Source organism: Cynoglossus semilaevis, chromosome 14 (assembly GCF_000523025.1).
Source record: "Cynoglossus semilaevis isolate Cse_v1.0 chromosome 14, Cse_v1.0, whole genome shotgun sequence".
Classification (NCBI taxonomy): Eukaryota; Metazoa; Chordata; class Actinopteri; order Pleuronectiformes; family Cynoglossidae; genus Cynoglossus; species Cynoglossus semilaevis.
Window position 1 is genome coordinate 10,048,661 of NC_024320.1, and position 24,559 is coordinate 10,073,219.

Below are 24,559 nucleotides of genomic sequence, written 5' to 3' on the forward strand. Positions count from 1 at the left end.
ATGTGGAATGTGTAAAGGTACAATCCTGTTTAGAGGAAAACAGATTACAAATCACAAAGGAAAATAAAATACGTGGAAAGATCATCATTTTTGGCATTATTTCTTCCCTTTGAAGAATCCTTAAAGCCAATGGTTCGAAAAAATTGCGAGGGTTCACTGATATGACGAACACCAACTCTCCTCTTTTTATCCTATTATATACATCAAAAAACATTTTTTCTCTGCAAATCTATAGAGAACCTGTACAGACTGGGCCTTGTTGCATTTTATATATTGCACTGGTCCTGCAAGTCTTGGTACTTTCTCATTATTATTAGAACAAAATTAACATAGCAACAGTATAATAATGTGTATTTCTCACTTTCAGATAAAATTTGTACACTTTTCAGAGGAATGTGATAATCTTACATTCCGAATCCAGCTCTTAATTTTCTGATATTTATCAAGTTTTCTGTTTGGATTCCAGGCGGTCACAGAAAAGATAAGCCACAATAAGTTTGCATAGAGAGGTCAGTGTTTTCTGTTGGAGCAACCGTTGCTGCCCTGCGGTTCTCAGCTCTTATTAGAGGTACGGCCAGTGTTGGAGGCATTCAGTTGTGGTGAATGGGAGCTGCGGGATGTGAAAAGGAGCTTTTCTATTCACTGTTTTTATCCAAAAAAAGAGAGACTCTCTATCAGCACAGCTCACTTTGCATGAGAATGAGATCGTGTTTGATTCTCACACAGGTTGGTTGTGGGAAGAGGTGCCGGGGATTCGATTCATTGCAGATGCAGTGAATATTTAAATACATGAATCTTTAACTGGAAGAAAATGTACTGTTGCAAAAAGGATTCCGTTTTTTCAGTCAACAAAAGCGTGCACTTTCGAGAATAGGTAGATAAAAATAGGTTAAGCATTAAAAAAAACATTAAATCCATATGCAGACAATAGAGATGTCATTCAATTATGTCTGGACCTGCAGCCAAATGTAGCCAGAGATGATAATTATAATTTGGTTTCAGGACCATATGGGCTATGGCCTAAATTCCTTTAAGCTCTTTGACTAGTTCACAGCTACTTCCACAACATTTTCTCTAACTTGTTCCCTAATTTACCTAGTCATAATTATTTATTTATTATTTGTTCTTGCTTATTGTAAGCATTTAAAATGTACATTATCATATCTCATTTCTGCTTGAATCCACACTGGATCCTGGAACATCCTGCTCACAGGAAATTATTTATTCAAGTGTTGGTTTTTTTTGTTTTTTTGTTTGGCTGTAGCCGTTTGCAAAGACTGAGATGAAAGAGCTTTTTCTATGGTCAGACAAACACACCTTACATCTGCAGCAGGTTCTGTCCTTGCAAAGCATTTCTAACATATTATTAAAATAATATTAAAAAAATTCTGGCAATCTATGACTTCCTCAGACACCACTGAGACGCTGGTGAGGCCACCCACAATTGTTTGTCTGGACAATTTTAGCAGATTTCTGTTTTTATTCCTGGTATCTAAAACAACTTTCAAAACATTGGCGCTGATTTGGTGCTGATTTAACTTCACTTTTAATCAGTTTTACTACACTTGTCTGAAGCCATTTTAAAATCTAGAGCTACATGTGATATATTTTGTGCTAAGTTGTGAAAATATTTCTTCTTAAAAGAAAAGAAAACGATTGACTAATTATTGCAGGCAGCACCTTTGGTGTACCACAGGGCTCTAACCTTGAACCCCATTCTCTTTAACAAACACACCATACAAAAAGTAACACTTTTGTGATTTGGTTACTTAGTAATTTCCTTATGTTTTTAAAACAAAATAAATAAATAAATAATATTTCTCTTTAAATACGTTCCTTATTTTGTATGCCAAGGTAACTTGATGCACAGGAATACACATTGTTAAGATTGAGATGATCTCGTAGTCAGTAGACAGTCAGTTTTCTAATGCCAGTTCCCGGCAACTATACTGCATCATTTGAAACAGCTCGACTTTGTTCAAAGCACAAATGGAAACAAGGAACGTAGATTTTAGTCTAGTCTAGAAAGACTCAAAATCCACTTCCAAAACCACAACAATTAGTTTTTGCAAAAAAATAAAAAAAATAGAAAAGGAGAAATAACCCAAAGTTAAACTTGTATTTGTTGTAACTTTGTGTCCATTTAGAAAAGTCACTGCTTATTAGAGTATTACATTCATTTATTTTAATGACTGGAAATAATTTGCCTAAAATTTAGAAAGTACCATAGAGCATATTGTTCCTAAAGGTGGACCCGGTCATTTTCTTTTTCCACAGTAAGAGTCTGGTCTGGAGTCGGGTGGAAAGATAAATGTGCAGCGACCTGGGGCTCAATCTGTTCTGGAGCATAAAGCAAACATAAATCAACACACACACACACACACACACACACTGACAGAGCAGAGGAAAGAGAGTCGTAGAACAGAAGTAATTCTGCTCAATAATGATCCAGCCTTTTTTCACATTTGAATGTCTGACTCCGTGCCATAAGCCACTCCACTGGAGAGCAACTACTCCTACGGTAAGTCCCTGGTCTCAGGGTTTTCCCATGGTAACCTGAGCCACTGGGGGGAAAAAGGCTGAAAACTGGAGCAGGAAGATAACAGCAGTGAATGAGTCTTTTCAACAGTGAGCAATATTTATGTCATTTAATCACAGCTGAAACGTTCAGTCCTAAATGACTCTATTCAAATGTAGAGAAAGTGTTTCCCTGTGTTTAAGGGGCAACTTTTACAGTAACTGTTATGTAATACATATGTACATTAATCATTTGAACAATTAAAAGGTACGTGATGCACATCATAACATGTGCAGTCCGAGTGTCTAATGGGTTCAAGTTATGATTTCTCTTACCTCTTACGTTGGTACGGTGCAGTGTGATTTGGGTGGCGACTGCTGCCCCCGCGACCCGGTAACGGATAAGCGGCTGAAAATAGATGGATAGATGGAAAAACATAAAAAAATACTACTCGTTACTGAAACATGGATGTTCGTGCCATAAAGACATGCTCTCACTAGAACAGGAAGTGCTTTCAACGCTTGATTTTTCTCTGATGTCATGGTTTAAACTGTTCATGATGCAGGGACATGACACATGATTCATGTGAATCTGTCAGGATGATTCAAACTGTGCAAGTAAACTGCAAATCACAGTGTATATATATATGTATATATATATATATAGTACAATCAATCAATGTAATAATGGAAATTAATATTATATATAAATATATCATATTTTTTATTCAAAAATTATGTTTTGTTTTAAGTAATAAACATTCATTATACAGAGATTTTGTATTGGAAAAATATAAAGTAATTTATGGTTTTCAAAAAATGATGATATATAATATTAATTTATAATCCTCACACTGGATCTAAGAATGTGTAATCTGATGGAGAGAGAAGGTGGAACTAAGAGTGTGGCAGGAAAGGAGAGGATTATGGGATTAAAAGAGAAGAGAAGCCACATGAGTTGGTCACTCTGCGGTTTTCTAAGTCACACCATTTTCAGTCCCATAAATAGCTTTTTATTGAACGCAGTCATATCTGAATGTGCAATCTGTAATTATATGTAAATTCTGACTTAATGTTGAAATTTCAAGTAATGTCGCAGCAAGGCACTGAACTGTGACGTAAGTCGCGGAGCCCTGTAGGTAGAACACTGGTGAAGCAGCTGAAGACACTTTTTTTTCCTTCGATTTATGACACTTTGTCACTCATTCTCATGGTTTAATAAAAGTTGGACAGTTAAAGGGCTGTTCCCAGACACAATAACCTGCAGAGATAAATGATGGTTGTTTGACAAGGCTGGAGTAGAAATAAAGAGATGAGAAACCTCCGAAACATCCCGTGAGCCCCAGGCAGCGACAGATGACCTTCACATCTCACCTGACTGTCTTAATTAGAGCCATAACTCAGGGAACACACAATGTAGAGAACAGCACGAGTCACACCAGCCAGTTCATACGCTCTGCCCCGGGGGGAGACACACAACAGCACAGTCACTGTGTGACCACTGAGAAGAACATCAACATTGTGTTGGTGATGGAAGCTGCAGTCAGCAGAACAGAAAGAAGCTGGGGTTTGTTTTCACTTCTCAGATCCAGAAATCATCCTGATTTTGATCAAAAAGTGATGGGATTTCAAAATGTAAACAAACAGCATATAACCTAATAATGATATGTACTGTATGCTTGTGATCAAGTCCCTCCGCCCATCATCAGTTTCTTCTTTGTTGGGTTTTAGCAGCAGATGGCATTCCTAAAGTTCTATTACTGCCACTTCTTTCTTCTCCTCAAACTATGGGTAAATGTGAAATCACAGGCAGGGGTCGGCATCACTGAAGACCAACACAACATGACACAGTACACTCCTCGTTTACTTTTAAATGACTTCCATGTCACATTTGCTTTTCACTGTAATAATGTAGTATTAGATTAATTATGAAATATTTGAGATTTTATCAATATTGAGATACTTTGATTCAACTTACATCGTGTTGTTGAATTAAAACAAATATACTTAATGACAGCATTAGGAGTCATTTGACTAATTAGCACCCATTTGAAATGTCATTTTTAATCATCTTGACTTTTTTCCCTCCATTTCTCCAGTTTTAAATATTCTTTTAAATTCATTTTCAATATTTTTCTCTTCTTTGTGATACGTTTCCTCTAACATTTCACCATTTGTGGCTGTATGTCATGGGTGTAATGATGTACTGCAAATATAAAACTTGACAGGCTGACTTAAGCACGACACACTACTGCCCTCTAGTTGCCATTGAGTACAATGACTAACACTACATGATACTGTATTTTAATATTGATATGAATTTATTTATGTCCAAAATATCCGTACTTCCTATCAAATATCCATGATTTAAACCTTGAACAGATGACGACGGGGTTAAATATGTCATGATTGGATTAAAATACCTTATCAATTAAAAGAACAAACAATTATGAATGAACATTTTTACCCACTAAGTTGAAAAAAAGTTCAGCAAACGACACTGTGTGTGTGGGTGTGTGTGTGTTTAAGTGTGGTCCTGTCCATGCTATAATCTCAGATTATGCTGGGATGCCAGGGACCGAGTGACTCACTGCTCTGGCGAACCTTCTTTAGAACAGCAGGAGGTCATAAGTGGAGTTACCATGGCGACAGCTGAGCTCCAGCAACATGACTGTCTCTGTGAAGAGTGTTTGAGGGCGACGTCTCCCTGGAGCAAATATGTGCAAAGACACAACAAGGCGGGGGGATCCTTTACAGTCACACACTCAAGTCGAGTCTGCTAGAATCTTTTAACAAAATAAACCATATGACCTCAGGTAATCTGCAGTACAAGGTAGAAACCAGTAGGTGGCATCCAGAAAAGTAAAAAAGTTTTACATTAAAAACAAATTCAAAAGCTAGTTTGTATTTGATTAACATTAATTAAAACAATTAAGATTTCATGGGCAACAAATGACTGATTGGCTCCAGCTGCCTCTAATTGGTTGTTTATAGTTTAAAAAAAAAAATTATTTAAATTTACCAAACTATTTGGGTGAACCCATTCACATTTATTTTTATAAAGCAATTTTTTTTTTGGTAAAAACGTTTCTGAGTACAAATTAATTTAAAATATTTTATCTAAACAAATGTATATTTTTAAAAAGAAAATCCAAATGAAAACATTATATAAATTAAATTCAGGATTTAATTTATATAAATACATTTAAATACATACAGGATTGCATTATTAATAATACAGGATTAATAATACAGGAACTAGAATAACAGGATTAATTAATTCATTAATAATTCAGGATTACATTTAAAATATTGATTTTACTTTTTTAATGTTAAAAAAATCTTACCATTTTAAAAAACATATTTGTGGCTCACCAAAAATTTGACCAAACAAACTGGCTAATATTATAAACAAATATTTGCTCTAACAGTGCGCTATACAGTAAATTATATTTAATTCTAAATAATTAATTAGCCCGACTCGTATGATATTGTACACACACTTAGCAAAGTGAGAGAGAGAGCGAGAGAGAGAGAGTGAGAAAAATGATAAATGATGCTCTCTCGCCCGGCTGCATAACTTTAGTTTCCAGTATTTTTGGCTGTGTTCCAGCACGTTCTGTGCACAGAGTTCCAGTGTTTCAGACGGACAAAAAAAACGTTGTGTGCTCACCCGCGTGAGGAGTGTATTTATCATCCGACAAAGAAACAGTTTATCATCCCACAATGCAATGCTGTTCTCTGAAGCCAACAATACAAGGAAACAGGAGGAAGGATGGAAGAAGTCATCCCAAAAATGTAGCACGTCGTGGCTACAGTGATACTAATGACTGTTGTTATAACTGCTGACACAGACATCAGAGCTGAGAACCTCACTCTTATTCACTGACGCTGATTAACACAATCAATATTTCAGCTCAGGATGACACATATGTTCATAGTGCGAAATAAGTTCGAAGAAAATAATAAAAGACATCTCAAGTTTTCTTACAGCCTTGTTTTGTGTTTATAGTGAGGATGATTTTTTTGTTTTTTTTTAAGAAGCAGCTGCAGTGTTCGAGTCTTCTCTCTGGGCTGCAGAGGGCACACGTCTGGCTAACTTGGGCAGTGAAAAGAGCTTCTTCATTAACATGCGTAACCATCCAGTTCCTCTGAAACAGGCCTTTGTGCTGAAGCAGATGCTGGAACACAAGCAGGACGGTCAGATCCAGATTAAAGCAGGACAAAGATAAATGTGTTTTGGACCAATGGAGATAAACAGCACGGTGATTTAGGATTTTTAAAAAAAATTTTGTTAATTTTTTTTATTTTGTGAGAGGGTCTTGCTGTTAAATTTTTTAGTTTTTATTAAGGATGTTGACAAAACATTGTCAGACTCATATACTGATTATTTTCAGGGAACGTAACCGTGAAATAAAAATGACTGAAATAATAAATAATAATAATAAAAACTGCTTTAAAGACAAGAGCACTGCTCATGTTTAATTTAATGAAAGGTTCCAAGTATAACTTTCACCAGTGTCAATTGATAAATGGAATTTAAGAGTTCACAGTTTATATTCATTTTATAGGTATTCAAAATGTGGGTCACGTCTCAGTTAAATGGCCGCCTTCTGTCCACATGATTAGCCCAAATATATATTCTGTATTTTGGATTAGGTTTGTGGCTCAGATTCTAAATACTGATCTGATTGGGATGGAAGGAATTTTTGTGCCCGGACAAATGTCCAAGTGTACTGAGGCCAGAGTTTTATAGCTTCAGTCACATGTTGACTGGTTTGTAAACAGTCAATTTCAATATGAATTATCTGAGGCTGCTGTTGCGTTTCCTCCGAAACTCTGGATTTAAATTCAAAAACTCACTGTGCAACATATAAAGAACAACAGGAAGTAACGAGGAGCTGACAGATTTATGGACGTCACACATGGACTGACAACAGTTAATATACTGTAAAAGTAAAATTAGAAAGTAAACATTCCCCCACGGCCAGGGACAGACCTGACTTTGTTATCCGTTTAGAGAGAGTGGGTGAGAGAGAGAGTGGGGAGAGAGAGAGAGAGAGAGAGAGAGAGAGAGAGAGTCAGACCTGGTCCTCCTCAGTGCTGACCAGAGCAGGGTTTCATAGTGGAGTGAGGGGAAGTGGACACAGAGGATTGGTCAGCGGTGTGATTGACAGGCTGGCTGACCTCCACACCTCCACCCACCACTCTGCAGCAGTATAAATGCATCTGCATCATCATCATCATCATCAGCCTGGACTTTCTGCAAACACGACACAGGACTTGTGCTGGGACTGACCCTGAGGTAAGGTCAGCAGCGATTGGTCAGTTTTAGAACCAACGCTGTCTATTCATTTAACACACGTTCACACAGTCTTCTGTGAGGTGAACCATGTTACTGACATATTTTAGTAGACAGTACAGTAGAAATTAGTCTGACATCACACCATGTGGTCACTTCACTCAGACCTAACGGCTGAAGATGACTGACCTGGAGACATCGATGGCCACCATCATCGCAGTCTTTCAGAAGTACTCGGAGAGGGAAGGGGACAGACACAAGCTGAAGAAGAGCGAGCTGAAGGAGCTGCTTCAGGAGGAGCTGCCTGGATTAATGGCGGTGAGGAGAAGCTGAGGCAAATAAAGATTTAAAAAGTGCCCTGCTGAGGCAGTAAAGATAAGAGTGCAGTGGCTACACCAATCAGACGGAAGATTTTATTCAAGGGTCTAAAACCAGCTGTGATAGAATTTGACGAGTTCCCTCAAAAACATCCAATCATTTTAGAGTCATTTTAATGAGTCGCAGTAATAATGTAATGTTGTTATTATTATTCGCTGCAGTGATGCTACCCTCCTCGGCTCACAGTTTTCTTGTGTAAGTGATCTGGAAATGTTGTTGTAACTCCAAGGATACGCAGCTCCCGTTGGAATCCTAGTGGAGACCAACTTTATATGATGTCAGTGTAAGAATGTCTGTGACAATCTAAAAGCTGATTGCATTTGTCAAACAAAAACAAAAACGTGCCAATTCAGGTTTACGTAAAATGCCATTGGAGGTGTACAGCTCTTTCAAATGGCAGGTGCTCTGTGCTATAGGACTACAGCCAATGACCTCAGCTGGTCATCAGTGAGTCAAGGCTGTCTCAGATTTCACCTACTGGACAATGACTTGATTTATAACATTCACATTGTGATATATGTGTTCACAATGTGACTGAATTATGTTCTCACTGAATAGTACACAATTTTGTATTTCCAACATATTAAATCCATGTATTACACCTGCTGGGGTTAATAGAGATATATTTTTATAAATATTTAAGTTTTTTTTTTTAAACCTAAACCACAAATCTGTCCAGTTTAACAACATTAACAAAAAACAAAACAGCATAAAAAACTATATCTGTTAGGCTATCGTAAACAAATATGTAGCTACTAAAGAAGTTCAGAAAATTAGCCTTGTTTTGGCTAAAAGACTGTAACAACATTTTGGGGAAAAGGGCGTGTGTGTGTGTGTGTGTGTGTGTGTCCCCAACTGAACCCTGCACTCCCTCCCCCAGCAGCATGTGAAAGACCAGGCCTCTCTGGACAGCCTGATGGAAGGTCTGGACACGGACGGCGACTCGGAGTGTGATTTCCAGGAGTTCATGACATTCATCTCCATAGTCACTGTCTGTTGCCACGACTTCTTTGCACACGAGGACGAGTAATTAAGAGAGAGAGAGATAGGGAGAGAGAGCAAGAGATGAGAGAGAGAGGGAGAGAGAAAGACCAAGAGATGAGAGAGAGAGGGAGGGAATAAGCAAAGCTGAGAGAGAGAGAGAAAGAGAGAGAGAGAGAGAGAGAGAGAAAGAGAGATAGGAAGCCACAGCAGAGCATGGTGGGAAAACACATATCCAGCCAATAGCCAAAGCTGATTAGTCCAGTCTGGCTGCCTGTCACAAAGTTGACTTAGTGTTAGATGTCCAACTCATTCACTCATGTGTGTAGACCACAGTGAAAACATGTCAGATGAGTCACCTTTACAGTATGTGCCTTACAGCAGCAGATTAGAACCTAGCACACAGGGACAGTGTTTTATCATCCAACAATCACTTATTCGACTTTCTAGTAGCAAAAACTACAATAAACATGTATACATTTGAAAGCTGACTATCAAGTATTGAATGTGAAGATTGTTTTGTGTTCTGAAATGTCCTGTTTTTTCGGAGATTTAGCTGCTAACTTGTCACTTCCTGTGTAGCAGGAAGTGATCATTTACAAACAAGTTCAATCTGATTGGTAGAAAATTAATGTTGTCTTGTTTTAACTCTCACTTCCTCTTTGGTCTAAAATACCTACTATTTCAAATAACAACTTCATGAGTGTGATTTTGAATGTAGATTTGGTAGAAATTCAATTTCCCGTTGTTTTGCTTCCTGCTCCAACTCTGGCTTAAAACTACCTATCATTTCAAAAACAAGGTTTTGGATGGATGTGATTTTGAATGTAGGCTCGATGCAGGTTTGTCAGTTTCTTTGGTGAGACTAAAATAATAAACTGTAGACCTGTAAAACGACAGACGCTGACTGTGCTTTTTGGAAACCCTTGTGTTACAATGACAGTGGAATTTTTTTTAATTTTCAAATCCTCAGCATCTTTGTCCACTCTGCGACCAGTCCACGGGAAATTCAAATCAAATTTCAAAACTCAAGTCAAGAAAAGATGGACCCAAGTCCTTAGGGTTTTTCTATCAGACTCCATTTTGACAATGCAGTCAAAAATCATTAACATATTCTAAATCTAGTCCCAAAAGTTTTAAGTCAGAATTTGAGTCTCAAAAAAGGCTTATAATTTGAGTCAAATTGAAGATCTATTGTCCAGGTCGTAGAAACAACGCTGATTCAACTAAAAAAAAAAAAGATTGACTTGTGTCAAGTTCACATCAGGACAGGGATTTTAATTGACTCCAGTGACCGTGAGTTTTGCCCGAGTTTTGAAACATATATGATCTTCATATTCTAGTTTATCAAAAAGACCAGAGTCAAGTCCAAGTCTGACTCCAGATCAGAGTCAAAGAGGTGCTAGTTTAGTCTCCAGGGTATCAAGTCCAACTCCAAGTCACTAAAAAGAGTTCCAGCCAAGTCAGATCTGGGGCTGGTCTACAGCGTTGGACCAGAGAACCACCATCTTCTCAGAGTGAAGGCAAACATCTTACAATATTTGGCACCACGTGGCCCAAATAACACTCATGTCCAGTCAAAGTGAGTCATTCACAGGAGCTTGGAACTTACCGGTCCACTCGTTTAAACGGTATTACCTGGAAACCCCACCAGGTGGCAGTATCTGCTATCATCATTGCCCACTTTCCTCCCAGGTTCAGTGGTTGATTTGGTGGTAAATCTCACATCTGTTGAATTTGAATGATTTTGATGGAAAAAAAACAACAACATTTGATCCACAGTGATTTATGTGAGTTCTATTTTTTTATTTTAAAAGAAAAGGTCCAAAAACATTAAAAAATAATAGGTATCATAAAAAACCATGTAACACAGCACACTGATATTTTTTTTATCATTCAATAAAGATGTTTCCAGGGGAAAACATCATCATCAGAGAAGCAGAAACAAGCAGCACTTTAAATACAAGTTGTACTGCAATAAAACTAACAAAAAAACAAACAAAAAAACAAAACAAAACAAACAAAAAACAAAAACCAACAGATATAGCTAATTTGTAACATTTCTTCAGCCTGAGTCGCTGAAATTCACTTTATGATTTCTCTCGTGAGCTTTTGAACCGTGAGTCAAACATGTATCAGTTTTACACTGTGACGTCACCTTTCGCTCAGACACTGATCCGGGGGGAAAAGTTAGAGATTTTATTTATGGTGTTTTCTTTAACTAAATGTTGCCTAAGTTCTATTCAGGACTATCCTGTCATCACTATGACCAGGGTTCGGCTGTTGAGTGCTACACATTCTGTTGCTAACAGCTCTCAGTGCATGACAGGCTAATGAAAAATATCTTTTATGCACACAGTTTGTTCAGATGCAGTGTGTTTGTATGGAACGTGAGTATAGTTTGAAGGATCACAGCAGGACAGAAGACAGCAGGTGGTCCAAGAAAGATCGAAAAACAAATTTAACACAGTGTGCACCCGTGTGTGTGTGTGTGTGTGTGTGTGTGTGTGTGAGAGCTGCAGACTCTCAGACATCTGCGGGCTGTTTAGTATCAGAGAGGTGGAGTTGGAGTCATTATTGGCCGAAGGAGGAACAGATCCTGACTCTGGGGACTGACACCACACCCATCTGTGTGTGTGTGTGTGTGTGGGTGTGTGGGTGTGTGGGTGTTATTTATGTTGAATGAGAAGGTGCCAGTGGATTTAAACTACGGTGAGTGTTTTTAATTCTTTCGCTTTTACCGTTTGTTGTTGTTGTTGTTTTTAATTTTAATTAAAAACTCTTCGAAGTTATTCCACGTCAGAGTCAGATACAGCTGTTGTTTCAACTCTGACTTCTGTTGTTTATACTCACATCATCTTATCAGTCAATAACAATACAGACACGTGCAGCTAACTGTGTGGAGTGGCTATCGATCAATCTACCTCTGTGTCTACTGTTGCCTATGAATGTTTGTCAACAGAATCATCTAGACAACAGCCTGTTCATAAAACAAACACTTTTTCATTATTACTTTTTGTTCTTCATTCTTTGAGGATAACTAGAGCCATTAACTTCCAGAAATTCACTTTTTATCTCTTTCAATTTAATTTCGGTTCAGTCAGGTGACAACATTACCAGTAATCGTGACATCTGTGCAAAAATCTAACCTGCCAGAGCACAGACTGTGTTTGTCTAATGTTAGCAAAAGGTGAAAACGTTAAAACAAAATACGCTGACACAAAGACATTTCACAAAGGTATCTTAAAAATACATATAATATTACATTATGTGTGACATTTATCAAAACTTTTGACAGTTTTTATTTCAGAAATGTTTGTTTTTCAGTTCACAGCGCCTTTTACTCACTTTGGAAAATCACTCCAGTGACAGAACGGTCGAGACAAACCTGCTGACGGTGGCAATGATTGGTACGTTCGCCTGTGACATCATCACAGTAAATGTTGGATATAATTTCTGTTTTATAAAACATATTTTAATAGGAAAGTTTGTCATTAATGTTGGACAGAGTGAGAAGACTAATGTTTGACAGGGAGTGTCTTATCAGTGTGTGTCAGAGAGGGACCAGGGGACCAACGCTGAGGTCTCTGAGGCCTGTCACCGTGGAGATAAGAAGTGATGCAGAGAGGGGGGGGGGGGGGGGTCAGTGGGGTTAGCAGAAGAAGACACGGGTGGACACTGGACAGACCGAGAGGTAATGTGAAGGGACAGAGAAGGACACTAGAGACCAAAGACGAGGGTTAGGGGAGGGTGAAAAATAAAATGTGGATAAAAAGGGACAGAGAGGCCTTCAGGGACACAGTGGACAAAGACAAACTCCAGATAGATTTAATACATTTTTAGCCTGTAAATTGACAGTGGTTTGACAGCTGTTGTGGCTGTGGCTAAATCTACACTGGAGCACTGATATAAGTCGTCAGCAACAGGCCTGAAGTTAGTAATTAATAATCATGATGATCAACACATGCGATTTTACTGATAATTCAATTCTACTGAACGACAGCTCCCCCAGTGGTCTTTTTTAAAATTACATCATCATCACTGTCTGTGGTTTATCCAGCCTGTTGAAACAGATAGTGTAGAGCATTGTTTCCCAAAGACTGGGTCGCGACCCTTAGATGGGTCGCAAGAGATTTTTTTTTTTTGGGTCGTTTCACATCATGTTTCTCAGGAGTTTGCGAATAATGTCTTTTGGTCGCGAAGGTTTGTGATGTTTAAAATGTGAATCCCCAGAAAAAAAAGTGTGTGGTGTAGAGTGTGCAGGGGTCGCAGTGATGTAGAAGGTTGTGACAGTGTGGGCAGAGCTGAGCCCCAGTGTAAACAGCATGTGTCACCCTCCACCTCTGAAATAGACTCTTTGAATTCCACACGTGCTTGAATTCAGAGCTGAAAGTATTTGAAAAACCTTCAGCTGTCGGGTTTCCTCAAAATAACTTCATCACCTGGCGTGAGTGAAACCAGCGCAGCTTCATACTCACTGTCACCACCGTGACCACGTCGTCACATATTTATCTGTGAAATGTTTTCATGTTTCCACAGATCTCTCCTCGAGTTTTACCAGCATATTAATCGGAGGTAGGAATTTCTCTGTTTCGCTACAACCCCATCCATGCACTCACTTACATACAGCCATGTAGGGCTTAATGTTTCATTTATCTAATACAGAGTATTCTGCTATACACAGGTATATCATTTGGTGTGTTCTTCAGGGTCCCCTCCCACCCTCATTTTTTTTCTTATTTAATTTTTTTTATTGAATTCATTAAGAAGCATAGTAACAGTACAGGGTTTAAGGTGTAGACATTCTCTGCCATGTCATATAAAAAGACTATAAAACCAAAAGAATGAAAAAAGAAATTAAATATTATTGAAGCTACATTCAGTCTTTTCATTTTTCAGGTTTTTTGTATTTTTAAAAGGTTTCCCAAGAACTCTCTTTCACCCTCGATGACAGACTCCTAGGTCTCCACCATTGCCCCAGTCCCCGCCCCCCTTTTTTAAAGAAATAATTTAATTATTTAACACATGTTCCTCACGTATCCCATTCATAACCTCATTTCTGGAGCTGTAATTTACCTGAGTGTGTTTTTCATGTTACACTTTAGATACTATAATGTCACACCAATACATGTTACATTTTTCTAATGATTACACTTTGCTGGGGACTCCACACAGAGTGGACAGCGGTTTGGCAAAATCATGTTTTTGTACTGAAGACTAAAACTTCTTGACAGTTTTCACAGCACTAGTCATTTATCCAACTATTCACGCAGCAGGCATTTTCAATACGATACAATTGATTTTCAAACTGAGGAAAATCGGGGGTAAATGGCAGAGAGCAACCTGCGGCCTCCTCTCCTCGGTGTGAGACGGAGCTCCGTGTCGTGAATATTCATCTGCAGCTTCCACCCTTTACACAGAGATTTCTCTGAAAACTTTGACAACCTTTTTACTGACAAGCTGAAGATTCCCTGCTTTTTTACACTGAAAACATTTTCAATTAATAAAATTAAGTTTGTCAATCAAAACAAAATATGTAATATATATATATATTTTCTTTATCCTTTATCCTTTAACTAAAACATCTATAATATATATATATATAGACAATAACCATAACACAAATGCTAATTGTTTTTTTTATCTGTATATGTGTTTTTGTTAAATGGAATTGTTAACTAAGAGGTCAGTTGAGCACAGAGTATATTGTTAATAAATGTTTATAAAATCTGAGGTAAATGTCTCTCTCTCTCTCTCTCTCTCTGCAGGAGTGGTGTTAGCAGTGCTGCTGCTGGCTTGTTTAGCAGCATTACTTCTGTGGTTGATGTGCAGACGCAAAGGCTCGTATACAACCAACGAGATGGACGGTGATGTCGATGACGACGACGGTGATGATGACATGGTGATGACAACCAAGCAGCGTCTGTTCGAGAAAGAAGATGAGTGACGTGGATAAATGGAATCAGGAGTGAAAGACAAAGTATGGGTTTGCACAGTCACAACTTGTTTTTTTTCTTCTTTTCCTTTGGCCAGACCCCTAAAAAAGCTGCACTCCCAAAAATTGCACTTTGGCGTCACCTAGTGGTAGAAAGACAACGCAAATCTCCTGTAAAGCATTTAAACAGGGCCAGTCAAAAAAGGACTGGATTGTGGTATCATAGTTATTGGTTATTCTTTGAATTCGTTTTCTATGTTGTTTTATTTATCATATAATTACAGCAGTTTTTGTCTAGTGTTGATTTAATGTCAAATTCAATATTTTTACCAAAAACCTTTGCTGATTACGATTTTGTACATTTTCACACTTTCTGTGGACATTGATTGATTGTAATTTACTTAAAAACACATATTATATAGAAGAAGAAAGGGTTTCCTCTTCCTGATTACTACTCGTGATTGGCTAAACCTTTTATTTGTTGTTTTTGTTTGTTTTGTGTTGTTTTTATATTTGTTTTTTTAACCTTTAGCTAAATACCACATTAAAATGATGGCTGACCTGCAGTCTATGCCATGTGTTTGCCACACAGTAAAGTTTTCCATCATTAGCTGATCATTATGGAGCTCATGGTTATTTTCTACACTGTATGACTTTATGCTTTTCTTACTTACTCATGATTACTGTTAAGTTGTGTAACTGTTTGAAGAACAAAAATAATTATTATTTTAGTACTCTTGTAACACTTTAATTAGACAAACTAGATTTAAGTTCAAAATGAACTCTTTCTTCATTTACTTTTAAAAAGAGAGAAAATGGATTCAGTTTTATTGGTACATTTCCCATGCTGCCACTGGGACTCTCACTTTGTTATCACTCACCTTTAAAAATAATCTTTGTGCAGACAGTTGATTACATTCTGACTCCCCGATGATCTTCATTGGGATGTTAACCTTTTTAAAGAGTAAAACGCATCGACTCCGTTTTCGCGTGTTCATATGTCCATCTAGTGGCTCAAAATAAGCATGACAGCTTTGGGGTTTTGGACATTATGTTGTCATTATTTTACCTACATGCGGCTCATCGGGTTGTTATGGTTTAAATGGAATATATAAGTGAGTATAAAATACATATATACACGTATTTTTATTTGTTTAATTTGTTTTATTTTATGTGTTCATATATTCATTCACCTGACATTTGGTGATGTACAACACCAGGGTTATAGTTCTTCTGCCCGCAGAGATTATGACACATGTGGACAGGCAGTTTACGGGGCACCTTTAGGGTCTTCTTGGTAAAGTTGGCAGTTGACCAGATAATGTCTCTGTCTTTACGTTGTCAGGTAAGCGTAACTATATAAAACTATATGGAAACAGAAGTGTTTGTAGCGCACTTGTTCGTATATTCTAAATTATATCAAATGTATGACTGTGAGTTTGCAGAGTTAATGTGTGTCTGTGTCCATGGAGCTAACGAGGTTTGTTAGCTCCATGGACACTACCTTGCGTTAGTAATGATGCGTGTCCGTGTGGGTTGACCAGATGAGCCGGTGCGTTTGGTCACATTTAATGATGTCTCTGTCTCTGTAATCTCTGGCATGAAATAATAATAAAAATATATATATATAAAAATGCACATGTGGAAGCGTCTGTTTAAGTGTGCATTATCTACGTTGTCATTGACATAAATACTTTAATTAAAAAGTTGTAAGGTAAAACAGAAGCAGCATCACTGCTAAAACACGCCGCGGGTTGTGAAGGTAACCGCAGTCGGGACACAGGTGTATTCATCTGTTTTCGTGGTATCTTCGGGGTGGTGTTTGTACATCTGACTACATGTGTATCTCAAACCATAGTGATAAATTACTGTAGAGTAATAATAGACTACTAAACTTAAAGGCTAACTATAACCTATAAAGTTTGAATCTATAAAGCTAAATCTTTGTTCATGAAGGGCTAAATGTAAGCCAAATCATTGAAGAAAGGTTTAGGTATTTGTACCTAGAACATTCTCAAAGAAGTTTAGAAAATGGACTGAAAAGTAACAGTTATCTCATAAATATAGCAAAAAATAGTTAATAGGTATTTAAGAAATGACTGAATGTTTATATTTCAAAAAGTGAGTACATGAGTTAAGATATTATTCTGGTGTGATTCCAGGCTGACTTGTAATAATAACCCTTGGTTTAAAGTCCCAGGTAACTACTTAACCGTGTTTTTAGGTTACTATTTGGCTTTATATCTTTGTTTGCTATTTCTGTCCTCACAGTGAGCATTCCTCACAACTTAAAGAGACAAGACGGCAGTGATGTGTCACACGAGGAAAGACTGACAGAGCAAAACAGACGAGAGAGGGAGAAAAACAACTTACAGATGTCGATCAGATGAGAAGAAAAGCTGATCCTGACTAGAGAAAAATATTTTTCTAAAGGAAACAAAGAACAAAGAGTTGAGTCAGTGAAGTCACAGAATCTGGTGGCAATAACAACATGTCAACATGAGGGCAACCAGGGCTGGAGAGCAATATAATGGGATTATACCAAGTACAGCAGCAGCTGCTGGTAAGAAGATCTGAAAACAAACGGGCTCCTATAGCAACAAACCCTGTGTAAAACACTACGGAAAAGTTGTGTAAGAACTACTGTAGGATCAATACAGAAAAAGATACAAAATACACATCAGCAAAGGTTAAAGTAAGCTGTTATAGCTTTACCAGAAGTAATGGTAATCTAGCCAGTCTAAAAGTTAGCCAGAAAGTAACTGAAAGACAATTAAAATAGTCTAGAAAATCGTAAGAATGAGCTAAGACTAAAATTAGTTAAATCCTAAATATTTATAATTACCAAAGATAATTAAAGGCTCCCCTATAAACCACTTACATTTTGACAAAATATAGCAAAAAAAAAAGTCTAGCCAAAAAACTTGTAGATGTGACTAAAACCAATGTGTGCTGATTTCTAGGAAAATTACTCGCTTTGTGTACTGCTGATGAAAGTGGAACTGGGAAAGTGCTGTTAATGAGTTTGATCAGTGATGTCGGAGTGTCAGATCGGCGCCTTTCATCCAGTCATGGGTGTTTTTCCTGAGTTGGGATGAGCAATTCTTCCTTTGCAGACATCAGGTGCGTGTATGTGTGCGCGCGTGTGTGCTGACAACACTTTTAGGGCTGCAGTTGTTGTTCAGGGAACTGTTTTACTTTGTGTTGATCTGGGGGTCAGAGGGAGTCAGAGAGGACGTGTGCCTTCTGCCAAACTGTCTGGGTTTGATTTTTAGTCCTGAGTCATGGTGGGCGTCTGGTAATTGTGAGGAGGTGAAGGAAACCAGGATGGAGGAAGTGAAGCGGAGCAACGACAGAAGAGGGAAAACAAAGATGGAAAAACTGTTCCAGGATAACTGTCACATCTGACTAGGGCTCTACGTCTGACAGAACAAAGACCAGAAATCTCCTATTTTTATTGAGTTTAGGTTGAGAAGTGGACAAATCTGCAACAGATTGTTGCTTGTTCTGTTTTGAAGGAAAGACAATTATCAAAGTTTTTAGAAAGTTGAAAGAACACTGGTAAGTGGATTATAGAGCAAACAAAGATGATGGCTTTATAGCATGGATTTTAAAAAGATAACCAAAACAACAAGCCCAAAACAGTGCATTAAAAAAGTCCTATTTCTCCACGTTCTTAGTCTGGTGATGAAAACAAATAAAATAACACCAATTAATCCATCCAATAGAAATGAAGTACGTTTCTTTCCTGGCCCGTGTCTTCTTTAAAAATGTGTGCCAAATGTATGGAGAACTTCAACCTGTGTAGCATAACACAGTGATGTGGGGCCAAATGAAGTAGACTGTGACTATTAAGTCCTAGAACAGTCGGTTTTATAGGATTGGTCAGTTGACCCTCCTGTGACGATGACTCACAGGGTCTTAGCGTTCCACACTGGCGGTCCATGGAACCAAATTGTGGACCACATCTCAGCTAACGCTAACTCCAGTACAGAACTTTTATGGTCTTGAACAACATCACGATATAGTAGAGGTCGGTTGTTGCTTACAGTAGTTTTTGCTTTTTAGGTTTTGACTACTAAATACCAGGTGTGGGTTACTAAAGACTCAAGTCATTGCTGCATGTGGACCAGTTACAGGAGACAAGAATTCAGTTACATGCTCACATAGTGTACAGCAATTCATGATATTGATTTATCAGTCAATGGTAACTATGTTAGGCTGCATCTAATGTGTATAATATGTAATATATACTCTATTGCAGCTAACAGGTTTATTTATAGATATATATATATATACTGTATATATATCTATAAAATCCCGTTAGCTGGATTAGCCCTCTATTTTCCTTGAAAAGCAGGGAAATAGCTTCAAGATAGCCATATATAGCAACCTATAATTAAATTTAGTTTAATTCTATTAGAAAAAAAACTACCAAAATGTAACAACAAATTGTTACACTACAGGAAAATTATATCTCAGATTGCTTGGAAAGTCAACATAGCAAAACAAAACAGAACAAGCTAACAACGTCATATTAATCATTGCTAACATATATTTATGTCTGTTTATTCAAACCTCTCATTTAAGAACAGGATATTTTAGTAGGTTAAAAATAAAAAGGCTTGATGATGTGCGTGTTCCCACTTTATTGCCCTTTTTTTTGGCAGTTTGCTTCACTGTGTGTGTGTGTGTGTGTGTGTGTGTGTGTGTGTGTCTTCGACTCCTCAGCCAAATGGATGGAACAGATGCCAGTTTCTCTCACCACTCTCTCTCTCTTTCACTTTCTCTCTCTCTCTTTCTCTCTGTCAGTGGGATTAGCATCAGAGTCATTACACAGGTAAATGCAAATGTGATGCTGGAGCAGTAAAAAAAAACAGCTTCTGTTTAAGTCATGCCCTCGGTCATAACTATCCCGTAGGTCACATGGTTCACATGGACCATTCACATCACCCTTGTTTTATATTACGTTTGTAAATACATTAGGTCTTGAAGTCTTTTTTTCCCCTCTTGACTTATTTTAGCTTTAAAGAAAAAAACAAACAAACCAGCAGTGATAAATGCCTGCAGCTGTAAGACTGACATTTGAATTCATTGAAATGTCGATCATTACTCTGTGTTTTGTGTTTTGTTCCACTGGTGTAAACATGAAGTGGATAAATACTATTTGTTTGCAGTTAGGATGAAACTGTGAGTGACTCTCAGCTGCCTCTCTGCTCACCTTTGACCTCCTGAACCACCTCACTGTGTCAGCATCTCAAAATGCCGTCTTTTATCGCCATTTTTTTGACAGGACAACGGGCAGAGTTTTTGAAATCATTTACTTTGGCCGATTTGTTTTTTTCCACCTCAGGTTTTACTCGGAGGAGCTGCTGAAACGCGAATGTTTGTTGCACCTCAAACACAGCTCTGACTCATGCAGACGGTTCAGAGGGCAGCTTTGAACTAAATAAAGTGATGCTTAATTAACTTGAATTTTACGAGTGTGCGTGTGTAGCGCTGGAAACAGAGCAGGTGAGGACATAAAGGAAGAAAAGCTCAGAGGAAAACTTTGGTCTGACTCACATTTTTGCGTCGTTTGTCAAATCAATTTGAGCCCTGAGCTGAATTAACGATTTCCCAACAACAACAGCGGCCATGGAAAAAGTGAGCAGAGCTTGTGTTTTTCAGGAGAGACATGAAAGTGAGACGCTGCGCTGAGGATGTCCCCAAGGAGCTGGACCATTTGTCTTTTCCAGAGAAATAAAGACTTGGCAGATTTCAGTTTCCTACCCAGCGGTCTCTCAACGTAATCACTGGAATGACAATACCTATTAATTTTTAATCTGCAATTTGTTCAATCTAGCGTGTCAGGAGACAACTCCGGTGTGAGTGTAGGGGTCTCCTAATTTCCTGCATCCGATATTTTTTTTTCCTCACTACAAAAGCTTGTCACGCACGGAAATGTTCAGCGGTTTCCCTGATTCTATGAAGTAAATATAAAAAAATGGCTCCAGGAAAGATGAGAGCAATAAGTCAGTGTCGTTACACTGTAAAATCCCACTTGCTCCAAATGTCAAGGTTTGATCATTAGTTCAAAATGACAGTGAGGTTTGGTTCCAGTCGTTGGCAGTACTGTATTTGTTTTGCAAATAGTTGGTTATTGTTGCGTTAAACCTGTGATTGGCCGGACTGTGGTCCAGAATAGGCCGCTATATAACCAATAATATCTTGGGTTTTGTTTAAATTCATTTTTACTCTGATTATCTTTTACATTATCACACACACAGTGTATTAGTCTTCTCTCGCCAAGTTAATACTTAGAATATTAGACTTTATCATTCTCCAGACGGAGGGTGAGCTGCCGAGGGTCGTCAACAGGCAGCGCTGTGTGCTGTGACATTTCACAGTACGTTTCCTCCTTCAGACTCAGTAATCACTTAGTTTGAAAAAAAGGTTAACTCACTCACTCTGCACTCTGTATACAAAGTCAATAATCAATCATTGTGTGACTGTACAGTGACCTGTATATAGAGGTGGGCTGTAGCTTAGTTATCAGTATATTAATGAACAGTAATTTAGGTAAAGTTTGTTTAGAAATTCCAAAAAAATATTTTGCCCCAATGGATTTTTAAGTTTTATACTGAAAATTTGTATCAAAATGTAAATACCACCCGTATATAGACCATGTTACCCTAAAAGATGTAAAAGTGACACGTTTTTCATTTATTAATTAGTATCGATACTTAATGAGCGTAATCAATACTTAATTGATACTTGGATTGATATTTATATATATATATATATATATATATATCGATACCATAGAATCAATACTTCCATCAAAAGTAGAAATGTGTATACAGGTGGTGATGCCGCAGTCCGAGTGACTGATGGGTTTAGAACAGGCGTGGAGTCTCTTCCAGTGTGCAGTGCTGAGGGACAGGTTGGCAGATAAAGTCATGGATGAGTGTGCTGAGCAGGAGGACGTGGAGATGGTGGGTGTGACAGTCAGGACAGTGGTGACCCTCGTAGTGGGTGATCTCTGTTGACAACTGGCTGTTGTCATCACTGTGTCAGTGTGGAAATGGAAAATCTTTCAGCTGTGTTTTGCAACCAGTCAATCTTCTGTGTTGGTCTTATTCCAAAAATATTTATGGTGCAATGTTTACCAAAAGCCTAGTCTTGATTAAATTAAAGTGAATGATTGCCCTGCAGAATCCTTCATCCAGGCCTGATTGATGATGATGATGATGATCAGCTCCACTTTTAAGTCCTCACCAACTTCTTTTGGAACACTGTCCACTGTCTACGAAAACCCTGAGAATTTCTCTGCTGTACTTTGCTGTGGAATCGTAAAATTCTATCGTCTGTGGAAGGACGTTTAGTAAAAAAAAAAAAAAAAATCCATCTTTAACAAAGGGCCGAGGAGAAGAGATGAGACCAAATTAAATATTGGAATTTTTTGGTTGGATATGGAGAGAATTAAACCCCTTTTTAATGCCTTGTGGGCTGCACAGCTTAAAAACAAAATCCTGTTTTATTTTCCAGACATTTTGGTGTTGGCCAGGAATGACTCATCAAAACTTGGGGGTTTGGAAAGGGCAGCCACTGACGAAAACACTTCCCAGCATGCTCGGTTAGTCACATAGCAGGATGATAGGCTCAAAGCTCCTCCAAATAAATAGTTGAAAACAAATTTCAACTTTCCAGGTTGGTGTTGAGGATTGTTTTTTTCACAACTTGTATTTATCAAGGGAAGTTTTGCAACACATTTAACAAAAAAAGAAGAAAAAAAAATAGCTGTGATTTATTATCATCATCAGCTGCATTGTTGTCAGGACGACCACAGTTTCTTGTCGTCAGCTACCAAGAGTTGGCCAGATTACAACCACAGACTGCTCCTCTCTGGAAATGAAAGAAAATGACTGTGGCATTTGTTGAGCTTAAAAATGTCAATCATTCATCTGAAGAAGCAGGAGTCCAGCCCGTGGGTCAGCGCATATTCTGTCTGCACATTGCAGTAGATAGAAGCGTCTCTTGGTGAATCACTGAGCCAGGATGATGAGACAAATGTAGGCTGGAGATGTTTGATCTAGACATCAAATGTAGAATAGATCAGTGGTATGATCAGAGGTGCATGTCCTTATTGGCTTTATTCATATGACCAGAGATCCAACATATCCTTGTGTGCCAATCAGGTAACAGACCAAAAGGCCCAAGATACAAGAAAACCAAAAATGACCTCACAGCAACCACTGAGAGATGTAAAATAACTACAAAGAGTCAGGAAATGACTACAGGGAGATTGAAAGCAACCACAAAAGAGATGGCAAACAACCTCAGAGAAGTATGAAATGACCATCCAGAGGCACACGATGACTGCACAAAGCACGGGCTGCATTTGTGTCCCTGCCCATAGTTTCATTGAAGCGTCCACGATACGTGTCTCAGCCTCTTTTTTTGTGTGTAGCGTCAGGGAGGCTCCAGCATATCTGGGCTGCAGACAAAGCCTCAGAGACTCTGAGCTTGGCTAACACCAACACTAATAGGCAGATATGTGCGTGCATGCTACGTGTCGAAGGAATTAAGCTGGTACACTTCTGTGGAGCTGACGTGAGCTCATTCTCTCAGGTTGAATTATTATCTGAAGTGTCAGAGGTTAATCTGTAACCACACAGGACACTAGTGACCTCTGGAGGTTAACTCTAAAGATGAGCTGGAAACTAACACCAAGACACAAGACGTAACTTAACAATAAAAATCCTTCAGCTTTTACACTAGTGTCACAATAGAAGTCTCTCAACAGCATAAATAGAAAGTTTTTTTACCCAGGTATTTTTCAAGGTTGGCAAATAATTAGGCAAAAAGGCTCTGTATTGGTTTGGACATGTTCAACACGTTTCAGTTGGTATGATCAAAGTGGCACGAAATGTAATCCCCAGATATGGGCTATGTTGAGTTTCCTGTGTTCAGACAACTCCCTTTCCATTTCTTAATGAAAGGCAAAGAAATATTTGGGTGCACGGCTGGGTTGGAAATCCCTACATGAGCAGGGAGTGATCAAAGACTGGCTTCATAAATCTTCGCTAATTGCTTCACTTTTTTATTGCTAGTCAAAATTGCAAATGTTTGAGGTTGAAACCTCCTTGTGCAGATCGTACATGAGGTATTTGAAAAGATGTTGATTTTTTTTTGTCTCCATTACACTGTTAGGACAGAAGCAACAATCACCGAACAAGTTCCAGATATCAGCAACAGTATCAGTGGTCTTGTAATGACACAGCACACAGGATCTCTTACCCTGAGAGTCCAATCAGATAAGTCCCATCACTAATGTGTCCCAGAGCATAATACACAATGTGGTCACTCTATTATTTATAATGAATATGATTTAAATATGCATTGGCAGTCAGTAGACCCAGTGATGCAACTCAAATGAATGTTAATCTCTCAGCAACCAAATA

The 24,559-nt window shown here is 38.1% G+C and overlaps 1 protein-coding gene and 1 long non-coding RNA gene across 6 annotated transcripts; both read left to right on the plus strand.

Moving 5' to 3' along the window:
- The first annotated feature begins 7,661 nt into the window (after nucleotides 1-7,661).
- Nucleotides 7,662-10,077, plus strand: s100b (S100 calcium binding protein, beta (neural)). Of its 2 annotated transcripts, none has more exons than XM_008324964.3 (3): nucleotides 7,662-7,822; nucleotides 7,985-8,137; nucleotides 9,078-10,077. In XM_008324964.3, the coding sequence occupies exons 2-3, from the start codon at nucleotides 8,000-8,002 to the stop codon at nucleotides 9,225-9,227; spliced, it is 288 nt and encodes a 95-aa protein (XP_008323186.1). In that variant the 5' UTR covers nucleotides 7,662-7,822; nucleotides 7,985-7,999; the 3' UTR covers nucleotides 9,228-10,077. The 2 variants fall into 2 exon arrangements, with proteins under 2 accessions (XP_008323186.1, XP_008323187.1); XM_008324965.3 differs by having other exon boundaries at nucleotides 9,081-10,077.
- Nucleotides 10,078-11,737: 1,660 nt separating this feature from the next.
- On the plus strand, nucleotides 11,738-22,658 carry LOC103389524 (uncharacterized). Of its 4 annotated transcripts, none has more exons than XR_003051736.1 (6): nucleotides 11,738-11,890; nucleotides 12,506-12,588; nucleotides 13,718-13,753; nucleotides 14,947-17,676; nucleotides 18,077-18,236; nucleotides 22,644-22,658. It is a non-coding gene; the product is annotated as an uncharacterized LOC103389524 (long non-coding RNA). The 4 variants fall into 4 exon arrangements; XR_003051735.1 differs by lacking the exon at nucleotides 22,644-22,658 and adding an exon at nucleotides 18,389-19,192; XR_003051734.1 differs by lacking the exon at nucleotides 22,644-22,658 and adding an exon at nucleotides 18,334-18,348.
- The last annotated feature ends 1,901 nt before the right edge of the window (nucleotides 22,659-24,559 follow it).